The sequence below is a fragment of the Amblyomma americanum genome, chromosome 2 (assembly GCF_052857255.1).
Source record: "Amblyomma americanum isolate KBUSLIRL-KWMA chromosome 2, ASM5285725v1, whole genome shotgun sequence".
Taxonomy (NCBI): domain Eukaryota; kingdom Metazoa; phylum Arthropoda; class Arachnida; order Ixodida; family Ixodidae; genus Amblyomma; species Amblyomma americanum.
The window spans coordinates 56594024-56621452 of NC_135498.1; the positions used below are offsets into that span (position 1 = coordinate 56594024).

Consider the following 27429-nt stretch of genomic DNA (forward strand, 5'->3'; position numbering starts at 1 on the left):
GCATGTAGTGATGAAAATAACCTTAACGAACTTAACGCAAGGATGCGCACAAAATTAGAGTGGCAACACAAGGTCGAATACACTAGATATTTGTACCGTTCCAATCTTTTAAGTTCTGAGCTAGTGGGAGTTTTAGATTGAAAAGCACAAAAATAAGCTGGACCCGCAACATGAATCGTATGTAAAGGATTCTAAGTTTGTGCTCCTGGACGTCACTCGAAAGCAGTGAAAGTAGACGCTCACTTCTGCGGTGGGCGCAAAGCAATGAAGTCTTGGGATAAAAATGGTTGAACTGCAGCGCACTGTGAACAAGAAGATGAACAAAGTGGGGACAAAGAAGATACTCCTGATACCTGTGCACAGGACATTATTCCCGGCTACGCTAACCATGCAGCGACGTTACTGACCACAAGTCGCATGTGCTAGTTTCATACTCCTCGACGTTTTGCACGATTCCATTTTGCTTGACCTTATTCAATTCCATTTCACCATCTTACATCTCACGTATGGTCAGGAAACTTAATTTACTCACGATCTCCCTACTTGATCGCTTGGCTCTAAATTGGCCACAATTTGTTAGCACCCGTAAAGCGGCCACAAAAATGGGAGCTGTGGAAGCCACATGGGGTCAGGCTGTCGGAGCATGATACCAAAGCCTAATTTGCGAATATACGAGCCTTTCGAGCTGTGGCGTCTCGGCGCTCCCACTCTGCTCTAGGTTATCTCGGACGCAATTCGCTTCCTCTGGATAGCCTCTCGCTCAGTCCCGTCGGGTGCGCCTAGCAGCCAGCGTAGAGGAGTCAGCTCGGCCGAGGAGAAAACCCTCGCTCACCTGTTGCTGCTGATAGGGCATCGCCTGCTGCTATGCGGACAGCCGCTTTCCGCCGACGCTGTCTTGCGCGATGTCTGACGGAGGCAGGTCCCTAGACGCTGGCAGCGTCTTCGTCGTCCGGCGCTGCCATCGCCACTCCGCTGACAGCGCTCGTAGCGGCGAGAGATCACGTCCGGCACGCTCGCCTCTCGGAGAGGAAGGAGCCCAGACAAGATGACGACGCGGCCGAAGTCGCGAGTACGCAAGTGTCTTCAAACGCATCCTCTTTACTTATCTGATTCTTCACAAGGTAATGCATGAAAGTGAAAAAAATTGTCTTCGTATTCATATTAAGATCAAAGACTGAACTTGTTGGTTTAATGGCGCACCGTGGTTGAAAACAACGCGCTGCAACGAGGGTGAAAACAGTACTGACACAACGCTCGTGTTGATTCCTTCTTTTCACTGTCCTTGTAGGCGTGCTGTGTTTCACTACGGTATTGCATGCAGATTTAAATATGTTTCCGCTATTTTTTCAGCTTTTGTATTGCTAAAGTGATGTTATATGTTTACTTTGGTATTTACTCAGAGAAGGTCGCCATACAGCTTGGTGCTCTGCGGCCTTCACCCTCATCGGAAATTTTTTGGCATGGAGAGTTTTAATTCAACGCTGGTACGTGTTTCACGCAAGGCGCCTGAGAAACGCCGAAATAAATTTGTTTGTTGGCTGTGGTCAAATACAATGAACATGGCAGCGCGAGGAGATTTAAATCCTGCACATGGAGGGGAAGTCTCCGGCGACGCTCCACTCTAAGACCCTTGTGTACCCTTTTGTACATCGCGCCCTTTTCGTGTTGCACAACATGCTCTGAATGAAGTCGAAAGGCTGCAATACCTGCCTAAGTCCTTCCTGCGCAAAATCTCGTGCTTTTCACCTAACGCAATGAGAGTGCAGCGCGAAGGGAGGAAAACATTCTTTTGTAACACTTTTAATTTCTTTTTTTTCACATATATTTCAAACCAAACTACGCATGTACACAGGATCACGATCAAGAAAACTTACATAACATGCGCAACAGGAAAACTTGCTCGCATTGCGAAATGCATGCGATTTGGACCATGGTATTAATATGCTTATTATGCCCAAATATTCCTTCCATTATTTTGCAAAAATAAATAAATAAATAGATTAAATTACACAGTTTCTGATGATGCGGATAGCTTGGATGTCACCGGTTATTCTCTCAGCTTCGACTCTGTCTCTGTGGAGGCGGTAAACCTTGAGCGATTTCAGAAGCCCTCGCAATTTATATAACTTTCATTGGTTCACAAAAATCTCTCTCAACGATCCGGCGGGTGCAGCCACTGCTCTGAGTTGGTCTTAGGGCGCGAAATTCGGCATAATAAAGGCTGTGGAGGAATTAACTATGGATAATGCAATATTGAAAATTAAGAAGCTTATCAGAGAACTCGTTCAGCGTACAGTGAAGTAAATTCACTTTTTCATTACTTGACAGCAACCCTGCAAGACATCCCTCCCCTCATTGCCACAGCACCGCGTGGCTTCTTAAGAGCATTAAATGTCATTCCCCAACGTAAACCATGATTATGTTGCCCCTGCTGGCGTCAATTAGCATCGAGGCCTTCAGGAATAGCCATTGCTACACGTCACCTTACACAATGTGGTGCGCAAGCGGGTCAGCACTCAAAATGTTTGAGCAACGAGATAATGCACTATCAGCAATTAAAATCGATTATACATCCTTTGAATGTTTGCGCAGGGTATGTTGCTGGGCGAGTTGGTAGTGGTCGAACATCATGGAATCGCAGCGCTAGCAGACAAGGACACAGGGTGTGTGTGTATGTGTCCTTCCTGTGTCCTTGTCTGCTAGCGCTGCGATTCTAGAATGTTTGTGGTAGTGAAAGTAAGCAAAACTATGGAAACTTTTAAAGCTGCAACTTTCAAGCAACGAAGACAGTGAGATGGAGAAAAGCAAACACGAACGCGTTGAGTACACCTTAATTCATTAAGGAGCACGAAGTAAACATTCACAACTTTGCAAACACTGAAAAATGTCTCCTTCTCGCACCACTGTGTGTTAGAAAGATTGTTTAACATCGATCTTTCCAAATTTTCTGCCCCCTGTCGATCACTACTTTCCAACCATTCCATAACGAGCAAAATCCGCCCCCAAGAGCCCGCGTCATGCCTTTTAAGCACCCGGCATTTGCCTGCTATAAGCTTTCGCCTCCAGTTATTAGGAATTCAGGACATACCTAGCTAGCGCCGCTAACCCTTGCGGCCTGTGGCACTTTCCTGCGGAAAAGTTTTTCCGCAGGATTTAGGTTCTAGCCGGCGTCCCGTATCCGCCAAAGGCAAAGACGTCTCGATGCCTAGACATTGTTCAAAAACAATTAAAAGTTTAAACAATGGGCGTCAACTCAAATGGCGAAAATCAGAGCCCTTTTGGTTTACAAAAACACAATTGTTGAAGAATATACAGCTCCAGTTGTTTTTCTTTATTACAAGTGCACTGTACACAAGTGCACTAGACCACTTTCCCGAAATCTTGTTAACGAATAAATTTGAAACTTGGGCTTCACCTTCCTTGATTTTAGTCTTTGGATTGACGGAAATGTTGATACAAAAAGACTCAGTTCACCTCTTTTCCCATTCAATGTTATTTTCAATACCCTACATGTTCGTGATTATTTAGATAGAGGTAAAATGCAAATATGCCCTGTACTGCCCTACAGTGCAAGTTAAAAACCACCAGGTGGTCGAAGTTAATCCGGATTCCTCCACCGTGGCACCTGTTTTTCTCTGCCTCCTTTCACTCCCTCCTGCACCCTTTCCATCCCGGTGCGGTTCAGGTGTGCACCAAGACTGCGACAGTTACGGCGGCTTTCCTTTTCTTCTCGCAGATGAGTTGCATTTTGCATTTGCTAGACCAACCCACCACCGGCTCTGCAATACACACTGGGGCCTTCCCGTCTGCATTCATCTAAACGGAATCTTAGAACATAGCCGGCATGAAAGCGACCTACCATCTGCGTCTAAGGGACCAGGCCGCGCCAAATGGGCCGCAGACATGACTCGAAGATGAGTAACAAAAATAAAGTATATCTACCCCCCAATAACAAGCCTGCACTTTCTATCACACCTTTTCGCACATTATACTGACCGAAGGACACTAGCCGCCACGAACCTTTTCTGGCACCCCTCCTGCGCCTTTCTCTCCATCTTCCGCATGCTTCCCGCCACCACAAATAGATGCTGCATTGAATCCTTAGTACAGCTGTATGAAGTACTTTGCGAAGGCCTTCTGCAGCACGATGCAGACTCACAAGCTAACATCAAGCTGTTGAAAGGATTGCAAGCTAAGGCCTTGAGAACCTGCCTCAGCCTTCCCAAAAATACTCTACCATGACCATTATGGCAGAGAGCCGAGTCTTCTCCCTAACAGTATTGCGCATGCAGGAGCTGCTACGTGTCTGAGTGCAGGTTTGTAGCCCGTAAGCCTGATCGTCGCCTTGGTGCATTTGCGTATCCTAAGTGTCTGATCCGCTCCGATCGATTGCTGTCACGTATTCTTTAACAACACGATGATACATCCTTCATAAATCAATGCTACAAACCCCGGCACTGAGAACAAAGCCAACACCGCCTAGACGCTTTTAAGCCACATCCCTAAGTGACACAGTGCGCACTACTTAATCTACTCCGATGGTTCCATCACGCGCGCATCATCAGCATTCGGCGTCTGGATGCTGTTCATGCGCACCACAACCTGTGCAACACTCAGCCACATAACATAAGCTGCTGCTACACAAGTGGCTGCTGTGAGAGTAGTTGTTGCATACATTGTGAAGCAACCAGCTGCAGCACGAGTTATTATCACTGATTCTTAAGCTGAACCTGAACCGATGAAATCAGCATACACTCAGGAGCAGTTCAGCGATGATGATGATGATAAATTTTTATGGCGCAAGGGCATCTGTGGCCAAAGAGCGCCATGGCACAAGGTTGTTTTCTTCTACTCATGTTTATCATCAATATTAACATTCTGCACGCCCCGAAGACTGTGGTCTAGGCCACGTCATTGTGCTGCATTGAATGTCTGATCACTGCAGCATCGCAGGCAATGACCACGCTGACGGAGCAGCAAGAGCAGCGAGCAGTGGTTCATCCCAGGTGGTTAACTATCTTCTACCGGAGTTATGGAACAAAACTTGTGGCTTCTGCAGCCAGGCGCTCGCAACGCACCCTGTGGTATGACCCAGACCATCAATACAGTCCCCATCGCATCATCGATCCCATCCCTGACTTCCAGAAACCACTTAACCTAGATGGACGTGACCGCGCTTGCCTCTACCGGATTTCACTGTATTTATCATACACTACCTACTTCTTGTACGAGATCGGGCGCTCCAGAAATCACTATACTCGACATGTTGTGTACAAAGAAGATGCAAGGTTTGTTGATACGATATGGTTAAGTGTTGATAAGCTGCGCTTCCTATGTTTTCTGGTCAGCGTCCTTGTCACGTTAGTCGCGCTGTGTGCCGTGATGTGTGCAGGCTTTGAAGAGCTGCATCCGAAGCACAGACCACTCCCCGTTTTCGAGGAGGTAATTCGTGCCTGACATCATCAAAAGCGGCACTGAGAGCTGCAATTTAAGGCACCGTTCGCGTCGTTACATTTCTGTGGAACAGCAGCCGTCGCCTTTACTGAGTAAACATGAGGAGTTGCACCTATAAATGAACGGTGCCATCATTCGGGCTCAAAAAATCACGGAGGTTGAATGTGCGGGTGCTGGGCATCACGTGCACTCTGTATTGCGAACGCAGTATCGTAAGAGGCGGACCGCAGGAGTCCATCGGAGATAACCTCGAAACCTACCTCTGGCGATACACTACAAGGCCGCTTTTCGCAACAAGGTGCAAAGCGTCCTTTAATATCCCGCCTCCTGCCGGCACCACCGCCAGTGGAGGCTTTCTGCTGAGTAGGCTGCAGATAACGGGATGGTATTGCTAAGCATTCTTTCGCGGTATCTCTACCAATGGTGTTCAGTGGATAGAAGCCGCACGCACAAAACTGAAATGGAAAGATAATAAGCAGCGATACTTATCGTTACACAACAGAACACGTTGCCGATAACTGCGATACCTGGCCGTTATCACGGCCACCCGCCTCCAACTGTTCGGCGTACCGTAGAGCCAGTGGCAGGCAGGGCCTCGCCTCTGTTACTACTGTGTTTCTGAGAGCGGCCACCACGTATTGCCACAGGCTATTTACCGTGCGAGGCTATTCACCAGGTTCGAAGCCATTTACCACTTCCTCCAGTGTTGCCTCTCAAGTTGCTCGCGAAATTACAGTGCGCGTTTTCTCTGTGTACCCCAAAGCGGCAATGGCCGATTGCAGAGCTATAGCCATACGTGCTTTCCTGGTCGGCAGCCAACCTGATCGCACGATCGTGATCGCCGAATGACGAGCACCGATCGATTGCGTACCAGGCTGGGTTCAAGTCGGTCAGAGTGCTCGGCCAAAGCATGGGCTGTGGATTGAGTACCGACTACGACGGCGTCGGAGGGTAGGTGGGACTTTCAGCCTACCCCAAATGCCAACAGGGCTTAACTAAAAGCTGTACAGAGATTCGGTAACAATTACTAGGATTGCCGTGTACTACTTTACACTTAAAATGCATTGTTCGTTTACATGAACAATTTGATTAACCACTTCGAGGAAGTTTTATTGGTAGCTCTGGAGACGCCATGCTCTTGAATTTTATCAACAAGTTGCACTGATATGCTAGCTGAGTTCTCAGATACTTGTGCGCTGAATACGAAAGATTGCCGTATAAACTGATATTAACTAATATCTGTTAATGCAGCATTGGTCTGCATAGGCGGACGCGACTGTAGCGACGTGCAGCTTTTTCTTTTGTGTACTTTTTACTACAGCGTAACCCCTGTGGCATGGCTGGACAAGAAACTGAAGCGTTTTTGTTCACAATGCGCCGTGGTAAAACGGCGTCAACGCTCGCGTTTCTTAAATGTGATGGCTCATGTTATATATGAATTCGCTATATGTACATTTCTAATCGCATAAACAACTTTTAATGCGGCACCTGTTCCGCTCGAGGAAAAAGCCGTACCATTAAAATATTTTCCGCTACAGGACTGCGGACACGGCCTGTAATTTTATTGGGTCATGCATGTGCAAACAGCGGCGGGTGGTTAGCATAGTCGGGGAAGTGTTGGTTACACACTTCGTCCTGAGGTTGTTTGCCGATGAATGACCGGTTCGACGCCATTTCAAATCCACGTGCTCGGGCTAGGCTAGGCGGCCGAAATCGGCCCGAGGAGTTTTAGTCGGCCAGATCGCTTTGGCCAATCTTTGGCCGACCGCAGTTTTGCCGCTTGGGTAGCGCTCGAGAGGTGTGCCCCGGAGGCAGTCAGAGACTTCTAACGGTGGCTATGCCGGGTTTTATATAAGATTCTCGTGAACACCCGCGTCCAGACATACAGCTAAGCCTTGCTGCTTCGCCACCGTGTGGGACCAATGCTTACGCAGCGCCTTCGCTTGCAGCTGCCACTTTGCTACACTCCGTTGCCGGGCGCCGTAGTTTCGGACCGTCGTCGTACGTTCCCGCAGCAAGCACATGTGCAGCTTACCAGGTTCTCCGTTTTCAACTGCCATGCAGCGTGCCTCAGTCTAGAAACCTAACGAAACAATAAAACAAAGCAAGGTATGGCAGGTTGGAGCGTGAACAGAAGCAGCATGGCGGCCGAAATGAAATTAAAATCGCTTGCGCTTGCAGCAGTAGCAAGTAGCAGTAGCAACACACTGAGCATGTGTCGGCTTCCGCGGGGGACGAAGCAGCAGTTCTGGACGGTAAGTGCTAAGGCGTGGGTTCTCAAGCCTCATCTCGATCACACAGGCGCCGTTCAGGCATGAGGGGGAACACTACTCTCAAACATCGTGCACTGCTCCGACTTCCTACTGTTGCCATATACCCCCCCCCCCCCTCCCCCCGCCGAGCTGTTAATCCGGCACGTTAGCAATCGCAGGCTAGCACAGCCACCGGCCAGCGGTGATGTTCCATTCGGAGAGTTGTCCCCCTTTTCAAGAAGATTGTCGAAATTTGTCGGAAGGGGAATTTTTTAAGAGGTAAATGAAGTTTTAAGAAGCGAAACTCTCACTATTTTTCATATTCGCGAAGTTTTTTCAAGCCGCTTCAGCGAAAAGAGGCGTTAAATGGGGGATTTTGAGCCTAGTTAAGGGCATTTTTGGTTACGGCATGGAATATCCCTGCCGCTCAGTGTGCGTTTGCGTCCCTGGAACAAAGGCTGCCAAGTCTTAAGCAGCGCCAATCTCCTCCGACCGTAACTTATATCACTGGTTTGGCAATAGTTATCAGAAATTAAAAAAAGGACAAAAAAAAATTGCCGCCAGTGCAGCTGTGATTTGTTTTTGTTCGACTGCTTTCGCGCCCACCCTGAGTAATGTCAGCATGCAGCGAACGTCATTTGTGAACAGAAGAGATTGTCGACAAGTTTACGCAACTGTTCATCGTACTCCATGAACCGAACGCGGAGATAAAAAAATATGCAGGGAACAGGGTATTACGCGATAGCTTTAGTGGGTTAATGCCCAAATATGCAGAACTGGTGATTCCCTACTTAACATTTATACATCTCTGGCAGCGCTCATACCACTCCTGGCGCAGTGGTGCAGAGGTTATGCATTCCGCCAGTGCCCTGCGATGGCAGGTGTTGCCATCGGTGGGGTTTGTGCGATCTAGGTTGCTCTTCGCGGCAACCTTTCGCGGCCAATCAATAATATAACTGTCGCCTGCCACAGTGCTCAATTAGCTCACAATCCAGTGGGCAGGTTGTGATGACGCCAGAAGGTTGCGTTACATAGGTTGCCCACCAGCCTCCTAGGTTGCTTCCCTGGGTTTTTCGTGAATTTTTTGCTCAAGGTCAACGACGACGCCAACGGCGGATTTACTGCGGCACGAGCTCTTTAACGGTCTCGCGTTAAAAACACTCTCAGTGCTTAATCTCGGGCACGAACGAAGCACAGCACGCAGCTTACCATCTACTCTGTACATAATTTTTTGAGTCTGGGCTTCTGGATGTTTCGGGGGCAGTTATTTTTATCGAATAGCACACAATGTAGGAGCTTGACTAATTTGGCGGTAACTTTGTGTCGTCAGCCCACTTGTTGACGAACATCGGGTGCGTGTAGGCGCCGCCACATGAAAAGAAAAAAAGTAAGCATGCATTGAATGTAAAAATGAGCGCATTTGCAGAGCACACAATAACGGAAGCACCGTCACGAATGTTACCCAGCTGCAAAGAGCGCGAAAATACAACGACGGTAACAAAACAAGAAAGAACACACGCGCAGTGCAAAAAATTCTCTCACGCTTTGCAATAAATCTGTGTAGACTGAAAACGAATCTGATACGTCTTAATTAGCCCACTACGAAAGTGCATAAACCGTGCCAGACACAACAAATGTAACAACCTGAGCAGTGCCCCTGCCCAACAAGGATTGGGACTCTGCACAGACGCTCAATTAGATGTAATGAAACAGTAATAGTGCTCATTTCATGCACCAGCTTATCGGTCCGAGTAATTGAATTTGTAATCCGGTGAGTGCTGGCGAGAGCAGTGCTGCCTAGAAGAGAAACTGCTTTCAAAAAAGTGAATTTGCTTGATTGCTCGTAGTGTGAACAACCTTATGCGAGTGGCAGAAGGGACCGAATTTAAGGCTCATCGCGCGTATTGCCGCAAACGCGGACATCGCAACTATCAGATGCGGATATCGTTTCGTTCACGTAGACCCGACCGCGGCAGCTGCGTTTTCTTGGAGGCAAAACGCTAAGGCGCCCGTGGGCTGTGCGATGTCAGTGCACGTTAAAGATTCCCAGGTGGTCGAAATTATTCCGGAGCCCTCCACTACGGCACCTCTCTCTTCCTTTCATCTTTCACTCCCTCCTTTATCCCTTGCCTTACGGCGCGGTTCAGGTGTGCAATGATATATGAGACAGATACTGCGCCATTTCCTTTCCTCAAAAACCAATTATTATTATTATTCGCGTAGATCTCATTTGTCTCTCGAATGCTCAGTTTGCAAACGGGTTAATTCGTTGTAAGCGCTGCAGTGAAAACTGTCACACTCGCCATGGCCGAGTAGGCAGAAGAGGAGGATGAGAAGAAACTTTATGAAAGTGAAGGGGAGCTGTGCGAGCTTATGGGTGGGGACCTCATTCCAGGGCTCCACTGGCTTGAGCTGCCCTGCGGACCGGTTGTATGAAGGTCCGTTGGTCCTCTAGGTTATCGCTGGTCAGCAGCGCCTCCCACCGCTCGAAAGACGTGTTTTCCGTCTGTAGAGTGTTTGGTTTGGCCCCACATCTCCACGAAATGTGCAAGAGTGTAGGGCGGGCCTGGCACCAGGGACAGGTGTCGGGGTATAATGTTGGGTGTATGAGATGCAGTCTATGGAGGTTTGGAAATGTGTTCGTCTGTATCTGCCGCCAAGAGACGGCATCTTGGGTGGCTAATTTCCTATAGGTGGAGGGAAGTGTCTCCTTTGAAGACGCTGAAACTCGAGGCGTTCGTTATACCTAGAACGCAGAGGGATAAAAGCGGGCACGGTTTGTGGCCCCGCTCGGTTGATGATGCCTCGAGCTGGGGCATGTGCCCTCTCATTTCCCTCCAGTCCCTCGTGGCCTGGGGTCCAGGTGATTTGGAGGTGCTTGGTGAGGGCTGTAGTGCCCATGAGCCGACCGACGTGCTTGGGAACTCGGCCTCTCAGGAAGTTTCGACTCGCGTGTTGCGAGTCTGTGATCACATGAGCGCTTTGGCCTTGGAGCTCGTAATGCCTGATGGCAATGGCCACGGCGGTGGTCTCCACGGCCGCTGGTGTTTCAGCTCTTACAGCCGAGTAGGCAGCTGTTTAGAGAAGGCATAAAACGTTCGTGAGAAACAATGGTCCTCTAAACCTCAACTCTCCTATCGCATCCGCCGCCGCAGTGGCTCAGTGGTTATGGCGCTCGGCTGCTGACTTGAGAGACGCGGGTTCGATCCCGGCCGCGGTGGTCGAATTTCGATGGAGGCGAACTTCTAGAGGCCCATGTACTGCGTGATGCGAGTGCACGTTAATGAACCCCAGGTGGTCGAAATTATCCGCAGCCCTCCACTAAGGCGTCCCTCATAGCCTGAGTCGCTTTGAGACGTTAAGCCACTATAAACCTTCGATCGCATTCATCGATTCTTTGTTTCGGCAAATTTTGACTTTGTTTTTGTACCCATGCAACAAAATGCCACATTTACCCTACAGGCAACGTGTGACGAAACCGCACATGTGAACTGCGAATATTGCATTCGCCGATAATGAACGTTCGCTCCGTCGATGCACAGTCGCCCGTTATCGGTTGGTTGCTGTAGGTTCCTGCGGGCGATAGTGGCACACACGTGGATGAACCCGGTGCGAACGCCTCTGAAAAAAAAAAGAGCATTTGCTTGGTAGGAATACAGCGATGCACGCCACTGCCAGGATCCAGATTTTCAGCCCAAAATGGCATCGGCGGTAGGCGGCGCTCGGGGAAAACAAGCATGGCGGCGTGCATCTGTCCCTAACAAAAGTCGTCTACACTCATGGGCGAAGCGGACAGTTACGTTCTCGTAGCTACGTTCTCGTACGCTACCTGCATGACACAAAGGGTTGACTGATGCGATAATTTTTTTTTATTCCACCAGTGCTCCACTATACCATAAGCTTAGAAGGGACAATCAAGGCCCTTTCTTGCTCGACAACCGTTCGGTGTGTCACGTGCTGACTTCCCTCACTGCGGTGACTGCGCACTTCTGTCACTAAACGTGAAGAGCAAGACCAGCCATTTGACATGAACGCAATTTTCACATGCTCAAGGTGTCCCAATTGTCGGCAGCGCGTCACCAGCGCATACTGATAACAGCTGACCGACCTGGTTCCTTGACGTGCCAGTTCAAATTCCTCTGCTTCCCGCCGTGGTATGATAAGGTCCATTAATGGAACTGACTGCGGAGTGCATCATGAACCGCTTCTGTAAGGCAGCGTTTAGGGATCGAGGGATGATGGAGGACAGTGCTTAATACCACGTTATAGGACGCATATGGATTTGCGACAACGTGTCGTCGGTGCGCAGCTGACCCGACCTGATGTCCCCTGGGATGACTTCGTTGGTGCAAATGATGACGCCGAGATCGGAAAGCCGTAGAGTGACGAAAATAATAGTACGCGAAGTGCGAGAACTCTCGTACGGCCGGGAATCTCATGAGGACGATGAAGAGGAGACCGACCGACCAGCCGTGAGCGTTCCACCAGTTATATCGCGTACCAGTACCAGTACCGGCGACGAGTATATGATTGCGCTGGAAATGCTTGGGAAGCGCAGTAATGGGCCTAGTTTCAATAATAAGACGTGCATAAAGAAGCTCCCACTGTCCGACTTAGTATTTTTGGCTGTAAGATTGGAAGTCCACTTACTACGAACCTCGAATACAACGAACGCAATCCACGCGACCATCGGGTTCGTTATAAGTGGGCTCGACTGTAGTATTTCTCAACTTGAAAACTAAGAAATATGTAATTTGAGGGGGCGATGTAATGTGGTAGGTAGGTAGGAAAAACTTTATTGAAAATGCCGGCAACCGACGGTTTGACGCGTCGTGACGTTGGCCAAGCGTCGACCCGGGGTTATGCCCTCCTATGCACTACCCCCGTTCGGCCCGTTTGTGGTGGGTCGTGAGGCTTGTGCTTTTCGAGCGCACCCCGGGCCTGCTGGACGGCCCATAGTTGAATGTCCTTGTCTGCAGACTGCACTGCACTTTGAAGTTCGGGCGGGTATATCCTGGAGGTTGCCTCGGTCGGGAACCTGGCACAGTCCCACATGATGTGCCATTGGTCCGCCGGACCAGCTGCACAAACATTGCACACATCGCTCGGATAGAGTTCTGGGTGAAGTACGTGTAGCACTGCCAGGGCGAGGAGTGACCCGGTCTGTATCTGTCTTAGGATGACGGCCTCCTCCCGACTGAGTGCCGGGTGGGGAGGCGGCATTGTCCGTCGAGCTAGGCGGTAACACATGGTAACTTCGCCATAACTGGTTACGCGGTCCTTGGTTTCGAACCACCACACGGAACGGTCACTCTCGGGGGCGCGGAGGGTAAGCGCTCGCGCCGCCGAATGGGCCGTCTCGTTGTGGTTCGGCGAGGATGCACACTCGCCCGCGTGCGCCGGGAACCACTTGATACGGATGGTGCTGCGGCGGTCTTGGGGCTGGAGCTTCCCATGATGGCGGCCGCCGGCGCGCTCACTCGCCCCTTGGCAAAGTTGCGCACGGCGTTCCTCGAGTCACTGAGCACGGTGTGACACTCGGCCTCGGAGATCGCCAGAGCGATGGCAACCTCCTCGGCGACTGTGGCGTCCGTGCACCGCACGCTGGCTGCCGTTGTCGTGGTGCCGGTAGCCGCCGCAACGACCACTGCCGCGAAGCCTTCTCGTTTGTATTCCGCTGCGTCCACGTACCGGGCGTGCGGGTCTTGGGCGTGTTTCTCGATGAGGGCCTGGGCCCGTGCCTGCCGCCGTTCTTGGTTGTATTCGGGGTGCACGTTCTTCGGGATGGGGTCCACATGGATGTGAGCCCGCGCCTCCTCGCTGATCTCGCATGGTTGCCGGCTGGGGGTTCGGGGGTTGTAACCCAGGGATGTCAGTATACTGCGCCCCGTCTTGGTGGTAGAGAGGCGCTCCATTTGCGCGGTGAGCTGCGCCTCGGCTATTTCTTCTAGGGTGTTATGGACGCCGAGCTGCAGGAGCCGAGCCGTACTCGTGGTCTCCGTTAAGCCCAGCGCCGTCTTGTAAGCCCGTCTGATCAGCGTGTTGATCTTGTTCCTGTCAGTGACCTGCCAGTTGAGGTAGGCCGCAACGTAGGCGATGTGACTGATCACGAACGACTGGACGAGGCGCACGAGACTGTCTTCACGCATGCCCGCCCGTCGTGTCGAGACTCGGTGTATGAGCCGGATGGCGTCCATTGCCTTGGTGGTAAGTTTGTTGATGGTTTCGTCGTTGCGGCCGCTCTTGTTTAGCAGCAGGCCCAGGACTCTGATCTTGGGAACTTCGGGGATGCGTTGCCCCGATGCGGTCATGATTCAGATTCAGATTCAGATTTATTTCAACAACACTTGGTTGCCGAGGAGGCGAACAAAAAGGCAATCAAAAGTTGCCTGACGAAGCGTCCGCCCCCTTTACACTCTACAACTGAGCAGTGGGCAGGTTTAACCAAAGAAAAACAGATCATAACACCAAAGAGACATTGCATATAACATTATAAACGAAAACATAAAAAAACAGCACATATTCATTTAAGGTACACAATTAAGAAATGCTGTAAAAAGTATATTCTTGATGATCTTGATGTGATCGCACTCCCGAGGGGGAGCGCGTTTCCGTCCCGGTCGTAATGGTGTGAGGACGAACAGCTCGGATTTGGCGGGCGAGCACACTAGGCCGGTGCCGTCAAGGTGCTGCTCGATGGCGGTAACCGCGGCTTGTAGCTGTTGCTCGATGCTGGCGTCGGTGCCGCCGGCCGCCCACAGGGTAATGTCGTCGGCGTAGATCGTATGCCGGACGCCGGCCCCCGCTACTGCCCTCGCTACCCCGATCATAACGAGGTTGAAGAGCAACGGCGAGATGACCGAACCCTGCGGGGTACCCGTGCTACCGAGCTTGCGTTCGGGGAGTCTGAGGTCTCCGGCGTGCAGTTCCACCGTGCGGTTGGTCAAGAAGTCTTGGATGTAATTGTAGCTCGTTACCCCCATGTTGAGGCGTGATACTTGTGCTAATATGGCTGAGTGTTTGACTTTGTCGAATGCGCTTTGTAGATCGAGCCCCAGAATTACTTTGCTGTCTTGTGTCTTGTTGTCGATGATTTCTTGTTTTAGTTGTAGCATGGCGTCTTGTGTGCTGAGTCTGTGTCGGAAGCCGATCATCGTGTCCGGATAGAGGCCTTCCTTCTCCAGGTATTCCTGCCACCGGTTGGCCACCACGTGCTCCAGCACCTTGCCCACGCAGGATGTAAGCGAGATGGGACGCAGGTTGCCGATGTCCGGTGGTTTGCCCGGTTTCGGGATCAGGATTGTTCTTGCCGTTTTCCACTGTCCGGGGAGCTTGCCCGAACGCCAGCATTCGTTGAAGTAACGGGTTAGTGCCTCGATCGATGCATTGTCGAGGTTTCGTAGCATCTTGTTGGTAACGAGATCGGGGCCGGCTGCTGAGCGGGTGTTGAGCTCGTGCAGCGCTACTCGTACCTCTGACACGGTAATGTCTCGGTCGAGCCACGCGTTGGGCAGCCCCCCGTACGGCGGGTGGATTTCCGTTGGCGTGTCCGGCAGATACTTGGCTTCCAGGCTCTTGATAACGGCGTCTTTTCCTTGTTGTTGTGTGGTGGTGTGCAGGAGGCGGGCGAGGCGGTCGCGCTGGTGTGACTTGGTCTTGGTTTCGTTTAGGAGGTGCCGAAATAGATTCCAGGTGCAACCGCGATGCAGTTGCCTGTCAGCTCGGTTGCAGATTTCGTTCCATTGCTGACGGCACAGGACCTTGCAGTGGTGTTCAATGGCCCTGTTTAAGTCGGCTACCTTCTTTCTCAATTTGCGATTCCACCGTTGCCGCTTCCAGCGCGCCTGTATCGAACGTTTGGCCTCGAACAGATGGGCCAGGCGGCTATCCATGGCGATGACGTCCTCGTCCGTTTCGATGGTTTTGGTGGCCGAGTGCACAGCATCGCAAAGCTCTTCCGTCCAGGTTTCGATGTCTGTGATGTCTTGTGCTGTGGTGGGACGTCCCTTACGGAAGCCGTCCCAGTCCGTCCACTTGTGCATAATGGTGTTGCCCCGGAATTGGTTCGGTATCGTAATTTCGAGGATGTAGTGGTCGCTGCCCAGGTCAACGCCGGTGTTGTGCCACGTTACTTTGCCCGTGTGGTCGTTCTTGATGAACGTAAGGTCTGGTGTGGTGTCTCGTGCTACGGAGTTGCCGATGCGGGTGGGATGAGCGGGGTCCGTGATCAGGGCACAGTTGTGGTCCAGGATATCTTGTAATAGGTCCCGTCCCTTGGCCGTATCCTTCACGTAACCCCACGCTCGATGGGCGGCGTTGAAGTCCCCTCCGATCAGCAACGTGTTGTCTTTGGCTTGGGTGCTGGCTGTGTGTAGTAGGGTCTTGAATTTCTGTGTTTGGTGCTTGGGTTTACTGTAGATGTTGGCGATGAACAGGCTGCCTTTCCGTTGTTTGTTTGGGATGATTTCGGTGAAGGTATATTCCACCCTGCTGCGGCCGTGTTTGAGTTCGTGCTCGATGAACGTGAGCCCTTTGCGGACGAACGTGCAGACGCCCCGTCCCTCCGCCGGGCTAACATGAGCGCGATACCCAGGGAGGGTGGGGGTCGCCGTCGCCGTTTCTTGCAGCAGGATGATGTCGGGTTTCTTGGTTACTGTGGTGATGTGTTGTTGCAGCACTGCTCTCTTGCTGTTGTAACTGTTGCAGTTCCACTGCCAGACCGTAAGGCCCGGTAGCGATCCTATTGTGGCTTGGGGCTGGGACATGATTGTGTCGGAGTTGGGGCTTGCGTCTCTTCTTGAAGGTATGGGTGGTTGGAGAATTGCGCCACAAAGGTGGGGCTGCGTACTATGGGCTTAAGGGTCTGTTCAATGAAGGCGAAACGCTCTTGTATGGTGCAGAAGGACGTGGTGATCAGCTCCTCCAGCCGCGCCAGGCGTTGGTCGGTGACGGCAGCCGTGCTGGCGTAGGTGTTGGCGAACGCTTCGATTTTTGCTTCGAGCTGAGTTTCCAATTGGGTCAGGTCCTTGTACTGTCGTGATGAGGTGCGTGCTCGTTTCTTGGGGGTTGGGTCAGTGGTCTGCTCCGGCTGGGGCTCGTCTTGGGTTGTATCCATTGATTGTGTGCCTTGGTGTGATGGCGTGTCGGTTTTCTGCTCGGTGATAACGGCGGGTGTACGTGTCTCGGATGACTGAGCTGGGACAGTGGCTGGCTGGGCTCGCTGTGCTTGGAGTTCTTTCTTGGCCTCGGCTAGTTCTTGGGCGAGCCGGCGCGTGGTTTCTACCAGCGTCGCGTTGGTTGCGCGGAGTTGTTCGAGTTCCTTGTAGTAGGGGCTGGTAATCCACGCCTGCCAGCTGCTCGGCGTGGTTCGGCCACTAGTGGCGCTGCTGGAGCTAGCGCTGCTGCTTTTAACTCCGCCCTTTGCGGCGTCGGCCCAGCTGACTCTGTCACGGGAGCGCGATCGCTGAACGCCGAAGCTGTTCCCGTCAGATGAGTCACGGCCGCGGGATGCGCTGCGCGAGGCATGACGGGAAGCGTGGCGTGAGGCATGGCGCGACGCGCTGCGGGATCCACTACGGGACGCACTGCGCGAGCGGGAGCGTCCGAGGCGTGGAAACGAGCTTGATTCGAGTGCTTGCTTTTGCTCTTCTTCGGCGTTACGGCGTTCCCATCGCCGTCGCCGTACGACGTATGGAACCTTGTATTTGGCTCTGCAGAGGCGGTCCCCGGTGGGGTGTTCTTCGCCGCAGAGCTTGCACTTGGGGACACACTTGTGGCCCTCTCTTGGATTAGAAACACCGCAGGCAAGGCAAACGCGAACGTCCGGTGTGGGGCACACGTCGCGCCTGTGGCCGACCTTGCCGCATACCTTGCAAACTTCTATTTGCTTCCTGTAGAGACTGCACGGGTAGAGCGTGGATCCGTAACGCACATACTTGGGAACCTTGATACCGTTGAACACTACGATTACTGTCGTCGTGTTTCCGATACGCTTCGCCCCCGCGGCGAGGGGGTTGTACTTGGTAACAATCTGCTGCATTATTTCGGCTTCGCTGTCCTCGAGTGCTATGCCCCTGATCACGCCCTTGACTGTGTCGTGGGCGGTCGTTCCGTACGCGCGCACCTCGTATATTTTGCCTCGGACGTTGATAGCTTGAATTCGAGCATACTTCTCCGCTCGTTCCTCGCTCGGAGTGCTGAGCACCATAATGTTCTGCTGGGTATTGGGACACGCCATATCCTCAGCTCGGTCTGCCGTCTCAATTCCCGCTGCCGCCATGATGGCATTAGCCACGCATGCAGCTCCTGCCTTGAAAATATCGAGCCCATCGCGGGGCCGCACGACGATCTTAATTTCTTCTACAGGCATGGCGGGCATGCGTTTAAGCATCGTAAATGTACCGGTACCTTGGATGACGTCATCGTACCCCTTTTGGCGCTGTGTGCTGCGGAGTATCGTGGTGATTTTAATTGGCGATTACGTCACGATTTCAAATGCTAGCCCAAAAGGACTTCGTATGCACTGCCTGCAAGTTTAACACATTCGACTGCCTTAAGCTCGTCAATTTCTAAAACCTATGCAGTTGCCCTTTAAACCTACGTACGAAAAGTGAAATTCACATCGGGCGCACAAACTGAGGTGCCTTCACTTCAAATTGGGCGTTTCTTCAGCTAACAGGACACGAAATCCATGGCAGCCATGGGCCGCACATTGCAAGGCGGTTTATTTTAGAAGTGTGCTAGCATGCTTTCCTCTTAACCAGCGGTAACAAACTCCTTCAAAGCTCTTAATTGTAGGCAGGTGGTGGGCACTTGAGCGTCCAACGGGTATGGTACACATGGGGCCCTTCATTTTTGGGTAAAACCTGATCTTACCCGAATCGTGCAACCTGTGTATATTGAGCAACTCTGGTTGTGGCGCTGCTGCCGAGGTTTCGGGGGGCGTCGAGGGACGCGGAGGGGCAGGTTAAGAAGATGGGTCAGCCTGCGAAGTGGACCCAATGCCGGTGGGTCTGGTGCAGCAATCAAAAGCTGGCGCATGATGAACGGCGCAGTAGAGGGAGCTGGGTGTACTGCGGTGCGCGAGAGTCGCGCAACTGTTGCCAGGCGGAGCTGCCCAGTACCCATGGAGGCGGGAGGCTACGGCAGACACAGCAAGGTACCAGACGACAGTTGCGCGAACGTCTTGACGTCACACCGCAGTCAACCAATGACAGCCAGGTATGACAATAGACACAGAGTCGAGGGGGTAACGGGGTGCCAGCTGTGCAGCAGTCTGAGCACGTGGAAAGTTCCCACTGCTCTGTGCATGGCTCGTCCAGTCGTGTACATGACATGGCTGCGGGGGTAGAGGAGCCGTTCTCAAAAGAGAAGCTCCGAGACGGATGCGTCCGTAACGTAACTGTGCTTATGGAGTTGTGAAATAGGGTTAAGTGACTTCTAATGCTGTCGCGTTCGGCTTCCAAGGGTTTGTTAGAAGTTTGCAATTCTAACGCGATAGCGTTAAAAGCCTTCTAACGCAGAAAATCCAGCGTCCGCGTTGAGGGAAAAATCACGAGCATGACTTCGACAGGTGGTGCCCAGAGAGCAACATAGAAGGTAGATAGGCCACCTAGGTCACGTGACCTTGCAGCGTGATCACAACCTCCCCACCGGATAGTAACCAAACTGCCCACCGTGGCCTGCCGCACAAGGTCCGCCGCTAGGAGCAGCTGCCATCGCAGAGCAGTGGTGCATGTCTTAACCGCCGCACCACTGCGCCAGGAGGGGGTACGAAGACTGCAAGGAATTTATGAATGTAAAGTATGCGAATGACCGCGTGATACCCCTTAGGTGTACCTTTAGTTCCCGTATAATTTTTTTACACAGGTTTTAAGCTACACAACGGTTACATGAAAGAGCGAAGGCTTTGTATATGCGTGTACTGTGTGTTGGTGCAAGTACGGAAACCTAGGCTAGGGAAGTAGCGGTTTTCAAAGCTTTTCGCAACATCCACGTGCGCTTCGTTCCCACCACGCACACTGCTGGCTGTGCAGTTAACTGTTCTCTCCGGAAAGCGGCAATGTGCTAGCAGATTTCTGCGAATTTTGTACCGGTTCTAAGTCCACTAGATAAGACCTTGTCATTCTCGTAATCATCACTCGCGACCGCCCCTTTGACGCTTCAGGTACCTTGTGTAGAAAGTAGGGCGCACTCTACGCTGATGGTTGTTAATATCACTCCATCGAAAATCCACTAGTGTGGAAGCATTTTACTAATTCGGCTGCTCTGCCGAACCACAACCTGTTTTGTCAGCCACGTCGGGCTCAAACTGGCCAATGCCAGCGAGCACAGAAGTGGCGACAGGAAAACTCGAAGCAAGGGATATATTGGGTGTATGCATTTATTGGCACAGCTTAGGTTCTGAAGTTCACTTAGAAGTAGGCGACCACGGTAGAGAGAACATTTTCAGAGTCCACGATTCCTGTAAGACCGATGTGGTAGATGTGGACGCTGGTGCTGGCAGTGCAGTTGACTGAATGTGCTCTTCTAGGCGCCACCATCCCAACGGTGGTATCGGTTTCTCTCCGTTTCCCGCCAGTCCAATCCGCCCACGGGCACTTTCTTCAGGCATGGTGCCTGAGCTGGTAGCAGGAGAGTCAGTTCGTGTACTCTAGATCTGTTAATGAGAGAGCTACCAGTACAAACAAGACTCATCTGAAGCGTGGAGTCAGAAGTCAAAGCGAATTCCTACCTCAACTAGAAAACGACCAACGGAGCAGACATGGAAAGGTTATCGATGCCAGCGAAGTTTAAACACTATACAGAAACACGGTCGAACAATGGAACACCGTTAAACAAGCATTCCGCCTTTGCATGGAGGTCATGGCTGCTGCTGGCTCATCTTCAGAAATGCAAATTTCTCTTCTAATGGTCGGAAAACAAAACCTTCAACATGTCTCTATTACGTTCAACTTCGGAGAGTCAACGATTGCAAATCCACAAAACGGATTGGACTACGATAACGTATTGAAGCTGTCTGACGCACACTTTATGCCGAGGTAAGTCTACATGTACTCGCCCTGCATTTTTCGCGCAAGAATACAACACCAAGACAAAAGGTTCCATGTAGTCTTGACTGATCAAAAGCTCAAAATTAGGCTGCAACATCGCACCGAAAAGTAAAAGATGGTACGGGACCAGATTATATCAAAGACTAACGAGCGAGCGCTAACAGTTGGAAGCTCGAAGAACCGATGCTCAAAACTGTTGTGAGAGAGTGCCTGGCACTTGCATCTGCCCATCAGCAGAGGAAAGAATTCATATAATGTTCACCAGTGCCAAAAGACGTTCACGCGATGGAAGGCAATTTAAACCATCACCCGCTCACAGACGCCGAAAAAAAAAGCACAAGACAATGAAGCAAGCACTACAGAACTGTAGGTACTGCAGTGGAAGTCATGAGCGTTCGAGAAACTCCTCTATAACCCCCACCATGTAAAATGTGCAAGTGGGGCTATTTTTTCACAGTGTTCAAAAGCAGCGAAACCGTCGCAAGCGTTGAACTTGAAGACAACTATAATGAGGTACTCGTGGTGCAAGCCTGCCCATAACTTTCACAGACTTCCATGTCAATCGAAAAAAATGAAATTCCAAGTTGACAGTGGTGCTACCGTGAAATTGATCCCGGAGAAGATTCTTATGTTAGCACAGATCGAGCAGACTACGACGACCCTGCCCGAGCGGAATGGCTTCGTTGTTCCGCTTAGAAAGGGTGCAGGCAACAGTGGCCAATGAACACAAGCATGTCATTGATTATAGAGAATGCCGTGAGAGGACGCCCAAAGCATGACTACAAAGCGGCAAATGAAAGCGAATCGCCGACGTCGACAGTACAGTGGTGCAGAGGCAAAGAACAAGATTATGAAACAAGTACTGCAGAGGCAGTCATGAGCGTCAAAGGAACTCCCGTATTGCCTGGAATCAAACATGGTATGAGTGGGACTATTTTGAAACAGCCTGCAAAACCAGCGATACGGTCCCAAGAGTCAATCAAAGCAAATTCGTTCACAACCTTGCTTGTCAGCGGAAGAAATGTCAAACTGCAGCCTGACAGCAGTGCTGCCATGATTGTGATCCTGATGAAGTTGGCGATGGAAGGATGGATCAAGCAGATGAAAACAAAAACCGTGCGAATGTGGAAGGGATCCATTGTTGCCCCTCTTTGGAATGCAAGAATGATTGAAACCCTGGATAATGGACGCAGGCATGTTTTGATGCTGGAGGAAATCGTGAGAGCAGACATGGTGCGTGAGTCCACAAAGCGGCAACTGAAAGCGAATCGCCGCCATCACCCGTTCAGTGGAGCAGAGGCAAAGAGCAAGATTATTAAACAAGTACTGCAGAGGCAGTCATGAGCGTCACAGGAATGCCCGTATTGCCTGGAATCAAACATGGTATGAGTGGGACTATTTTGAAACAGCCTGCAAAACCAGCGATACGGTCCCAAGCATCAAGCAAAGCCAACTCGTTCACAACCTTTATTGTCAACAGAAGAAATGTCAAACTGCAGCCTGACAGCAGTGCTGCCATGATTGTGATCCTGATGAAGTTGGCGACGGAAGGACAGATCAAGCAGATGAAAATGACGACCGTGCGAATGTGGAAGGGATCCATTGTTGCCCCTGTTTGGAACGCAAGGATGGCTGGAACCATTGATAATAGATAATAGACACAGGCATGTTGTTGATGCTGGAGGAAATCGCGAGAACAGGCCTGGTGCGTTACTCTTCAAAGCGGCAAATGAAAGCGAATCGCCGCCGTCACCCGTTCAGTGGAGCAGAGGCAAAGAACAAGATTATGGTACAAGTACTGCAGAGGCAGTCATGAGCGTCACAGGAATGCCCGTATTGCCTGGAATCAAACATGGTATGAGTGGGACTATTTTGAAACAGCCTGCAGAACCAGCGATACGGTCCCAAGCATCAAGCAAAGCCAACTCGTTCACAACCTTTATTGTCAACAGAAGAAATGTCAAACTGCAGCCTGACAGCAGTGCTGCAATGATTGTGATCCTGATGAAGTTGGCGACGGAAGGACAGATCAAGCAGATGAAAATGACGACCGTGCGAATGTGGAAGGGATCCATTGTTGCCCCTGTTTGGAACGCAAGGATGACTGGAACCATTGACACAGGCATGTTGATGCTGGAGGAAATCGCGAGAACAGGCCTGGTGCGTTACTCTTCAAAGCGGCAAATGAAAGCGAATCGCCGCCGTCACCCGTTCAGTGGAGCAGAGGCAAAGAACAAGAATATGGAACAAGTACTGCAGAGGCAGTCATGAGCGTCACAGGAATGCCCGTATTGCCTGGAATCAAACATGGTATGAGTGGGACTATTTTGAAACAGCCTGCAGAACCAGCGATAGGGTCCCAAGCATCAAGCAAAGCCAACTCGTTCACAACCTTTATTGTCAACAGAAGAAATGTCAAACTGCAGCCTGACAGCAGTGCTGCCATGATTGTGATCCTGATGAAGTTGGCGACGGAAGGACAGATCAAGCAGATGAAAATGACGGCCGTGCGAATGTGGAAGGGATCCATTGTTGCCCCTGTTTGGAACGCAAGGATGACTGGAACCATTGATAATGGATGCAGGCATGTTGTTGATGCTGGAGGAAATCGTGAGAGCAGGCCTGGTGCGTGACTCCACAAAGCGGCAAATGAAAGCGAATCGCCGCCGTCACCCGTTCAGTGGAGCAGAGGCAAAGAACAAGATTATGAAACAAGTACTGCACGGCTTCAAGTACTGCAGAGGCAATCATGAGTGTCAAAGGAACGCCCGTATTGCCTGGATTCAAACATGGTATGAGTGGGACTAATTTGAAAGCCTGCAATACCAGCGATACGGTCCCAAGCGTCAAGCAAAGCAAATTCGTTCACAACCTTTATTGTCAACAGAAGAAATGTCAAACTGCAGCCTGACAGCAGTGCTGCCATGATTGTGATCCTGATGAAGTTGGCGATGGAAGGACGGATCAAGCGGATGAAAACAAAAACCGTCCGAATGGGGAAGGGATCCATTGTTGCCCCTCTTTGGAACGCAAGGATGGTTGCAACCATGGATAATAGACACAGGCATGCTGTTGATGCTGGAGGATATCGTGAGAACAGGCCTGGTGCGTGACTCCTCAAAGCGGCAAATGAAAGCGAATCGCCGCCGTCACGCGTTCAGTGGAGCAAAGTCAAAGAACAAGATTATGAAACAAGTACTGCAGAAGCAGTCAGAGCATCAAAGGATCGCCCGTATTGCCTGGAATCAAACATGGCGTGAGTGCGACTATATTGAAACAGCCTGCAAAACCAGCGATACGGTCCCAAGTGTCAATCAAAGCAAATTCGTTCACAACCTTGCTTGTCAACGAAAGAAATGTCAAACTGCAGCCTGACAGCAGTGCTGCTATGATTGTGATCCTGATGAAGTTGGCGACGGAAGGACAGATCAAGCAGATGAAAACAACGACCGTGCGAATGTGGAAGGGATCCATTGTTGCCCCTGTTTGGAACGCAAGGATCGCTGGAACCATTGATAATGGACGCAGGGATGTTGTTGATGCTGGAGGAAATCGTGAGAGCAGACCTGGTGCGTGACTCCACAAAGCGGCAAATGAAAGCGAAAAGCCGCCGTCACCCGTTCAGTGGAGCAAAGGCAAAGAACAAGATTATGAAAAAAGTACTGAACGGCTTGAAGTACTGCAGAGGCAATCATTAGTGTCAAAGGAACGCCCATATTGCCTGGAATCAAACATGGTATGATTGGGACTAATTTGAAAGAGCCTGCAAATCCAGCGATATGGTCCCAAGCCTCAAGCAAAGCCAACCCGTTCAACACCTTTATTGTCAATGGAAGAAAATTCAGACTGCAGCCTGACAGCAGTGCTGCCATGATTGTGATCCTGATGAAGTTGGCGACGGAAGGACAGATCAAGCAGATGAAAACAACGACCGTGCGAATGTGGAAGGGATCCATTGTTGCCCCTGTTTGGAACGCAAGGATGACTGGAGCCATCGATAATGGACGCAGGAATGTTGTTGATAATGGAGGAAATCGTGAGAGCAGACCTGGTGCGTGACTCCACAAAGCGGCAAATGAAAGCGAAAAGCCGCCGTCACCCGTTCAGTGGAGCAAAGGCAAAGAACAAGATTATGAAACAAGTACTGCACGGCTTCAAGTACTGCAGAGACAATCATGAGTGTCAAAGGAACGCCCGTATTGCCTGGAATCAAACATGGCATGAGTGCGACTATATTGAAACAGCCTGCGAAACCAGCGATACGGTCCCAAGTGTCAATCAAAGCAAATTCGTTCACAACCTTGCTTGTCAACGAAAGAAATGTCAAACTGCAGCCTGACAGCAGTGCTGCCATGATTGTGATCCTGATGAAGTTGGCGACGGAAGGACAGATCAAGCAGATGAAAACAACGACCATGCGAATGTGGAAGGGATCCATTGTTGCCCCTCTTTGGAACGCAAGATTGAAACCCTGGATAATGGACGCAGCATGGTGATGCTGGAGGAAATCGTGAGAGAAGACCTGGTGCGTGACTCCACAAAGCGGCAAATGAAAGCGAATCGCCGCCGTCACCCGTTCAGTGGAGCAGAGGCAAAGAACCAGATTATGAAACAAGTACTGCAGAGGCAGTCATGAGTGTCAAAGGCGCCCTATTGCCTTGTATCAAACATGGTATGAGTGGGACTATTTTGAAAGAGCCTGCAAAACCAGCGATACGGTCCGAAGCGTCAAGCAAAGCCAACTCGTTAACAACCTTGATTGTCAACGGAAGAAATGTCAAACTGCAGCCTGACAGCAGTGCTGCCATGATTGTGATCCTGATGAAGTTGGCGACGGAAGGACTGATCAAGCAGACAACAACAACGACGTACGAATGTGGAAGGGATTCATTGTTGCCCCTCTTGGGAACGCAAGAATGATTGGAACCATTGATAATGGATAATGGACACAGGCACGTCGTTCATGCTGGAGGAAATCGTGAGAGCAGGCCTGGTGTGTGACTCCACAAAGCGGCAAATGAAAGCGAATCGCCGCCGTCACCCGTTCAGTGGAGCAGAGGCAAAGAACCAGATTATGAAACAAGTACTGCAGAGGCAGTCATGAGTGTCAAAGGCGCCCTATTGCCTTGTATCAAACATGGTATGAGTGGGACTATTTTGAAAGAGCCTGCAAAACCAGCGATACGGTCCGAAGCGTCAAGCAAAGCCAACTCGTTAACAACCTTGATTGTCAACGGAAGAAATGTCAAACTGCAGCCTGACAGCAGTGCTGCCATGATTGTGATCCTGATGAAGTTGGCGACGGAAGGACTGATCAAGCAGACAACAACAACGACGTACGAATGTGGAAGGGATTCATTGTTGCCCCTCTTGGGAACGCAAGAATGATTGGAACCATTGATAATGGATAATGGACACAGGCACGTCGTTCATGCTGGAGGAAATCGTGAGAGCAGGCCTGGTGTGTGACTCCACAAAGCGGCAAATGAAAGCGAATCGCCGCCGTCACCCGTTCAGTGGAGCAGAGGCAAAGAACCAGATTATGAAACAAGTACTGCAGAGGCAGTCATGAGTGTCAAAGGAACGCCCTATTGCCTTGAATCAAACATGGTATGAGTGGGACTATTTTGAAAGAGCCTGCAAAACCAGCGATACGGTCCGAAGCGTCAAGCAAAGCCAACTCGTTAACAACCTTGATTGTCAACGGAAGAAATGTCAAACTGCAGCCTGACAGCAGTGCTGCCATGATTGTGATCCTGATGAAGTTGGCGACGGAAGGACTGATCAAGCAGACGACAACAACGACGTACGAATGTGGAAGGGATTCATTGTTGCCCCTCTTGGGAACACATGAATGATTGCAACCATTTATAATGGATAATGGACACAGGCACAGTGTTGATGCTGGAGGAAATCGTGAGAGCAGGCCTGGTGTGTGACTCCACAAAGCGGCAAATGAAAGCGAATCGCCGCCGTCGCCGTGCAGTGGAGCAGAGGCAAATATCAAGATTATGGGACAAGTATGGCATAGCTGCAGGTACTGCTGAGGTAGTCATGAGCGTCAAAGAACGCCCGTATTGCCTGGAATCAAACATGGTATGAGTGGGACTATTTTGAAACAGCCTGCAAAACCAGCGATACTGTTCCAAGTGTAAAGCAAAGCAAACTCGTTCACAACCTTGCTTGTAAATGGAAGAAAACTCAAATTGCAGCCTGAAAGCAGAGCGGCCATGATTGCGATCCTGGTGAAGTTTGCGACGGAAGGACAGATCAAGCAGACGACAACAACGACCGTACGAATGTGGAAGGGATCCATTGTTGTCCCTTTTGGGAACGCAAGAATGACTGCGGCAATTGAAAGTGATCATGGACGCAGGCAAGTTGTTGATGCTGGAGCAAGTCGTGAGTATACGCCTCGTGCATGAATCCACGAAGTAGCAATTGAAAGGCAATCGCCGCCATCGCCCGTTCAGTAGCGCAGAGAAGGCAAAGCGCAAGACGATGAAACAAGACGCAGGCTCTGCGAATGCAGTCATGAGGGTGCGGGATATTCCTGTATTGCCTGGAATCAAACATGGTATGAATGGAACTATTTTGCAACAGTGTGCAAAGCCGTCCGAAGCGTCAAACAAAGCAAACGCTTTCACAACTTTGCATGTCAGCGAAAAAAA

At 50.7% G+C, this 27429-nt stretch overlaps 1 protein-coding gene and 1 long non-coding RNA gene across 2 annotated transcripts in view; one reads left to right on the top strand and one right to left on the bottom strand.

Annotated features, from left to right (window-relative positions):
* LOC144121296 (solute carrier family 2, facilitated glucose transporter member 1-like) overlaps nt 1-981 on the bottom strand; it is a 40707-nt gene extending 39726 nt beyond the window's left edge. Inside the window, exon 1 of the mRNA XM_077654435.1 lies at nt 833-981. Coding sequence (XP_077510561.1) covers nt 833-853 — 21 coding nt within the window. The 5' untranslated portion in view covers nt 854-981. The remainder of the gene's footprint in view (nt 1-832) is intronic.
* Nucleotides 982-20076: 19095 nt separating this feature from the next.
* On the top strand, nt 20077-27429 carry LOC144121297 (uncharacterized). Its single transcript, XR_013312593.1, has 3 exons — nt 20077-22086; nt 22542-23511; nt 23973-27429. It is a non-coding gene; the product is annotated as an uncharacterized LOC144121297 (long non-coding RNA).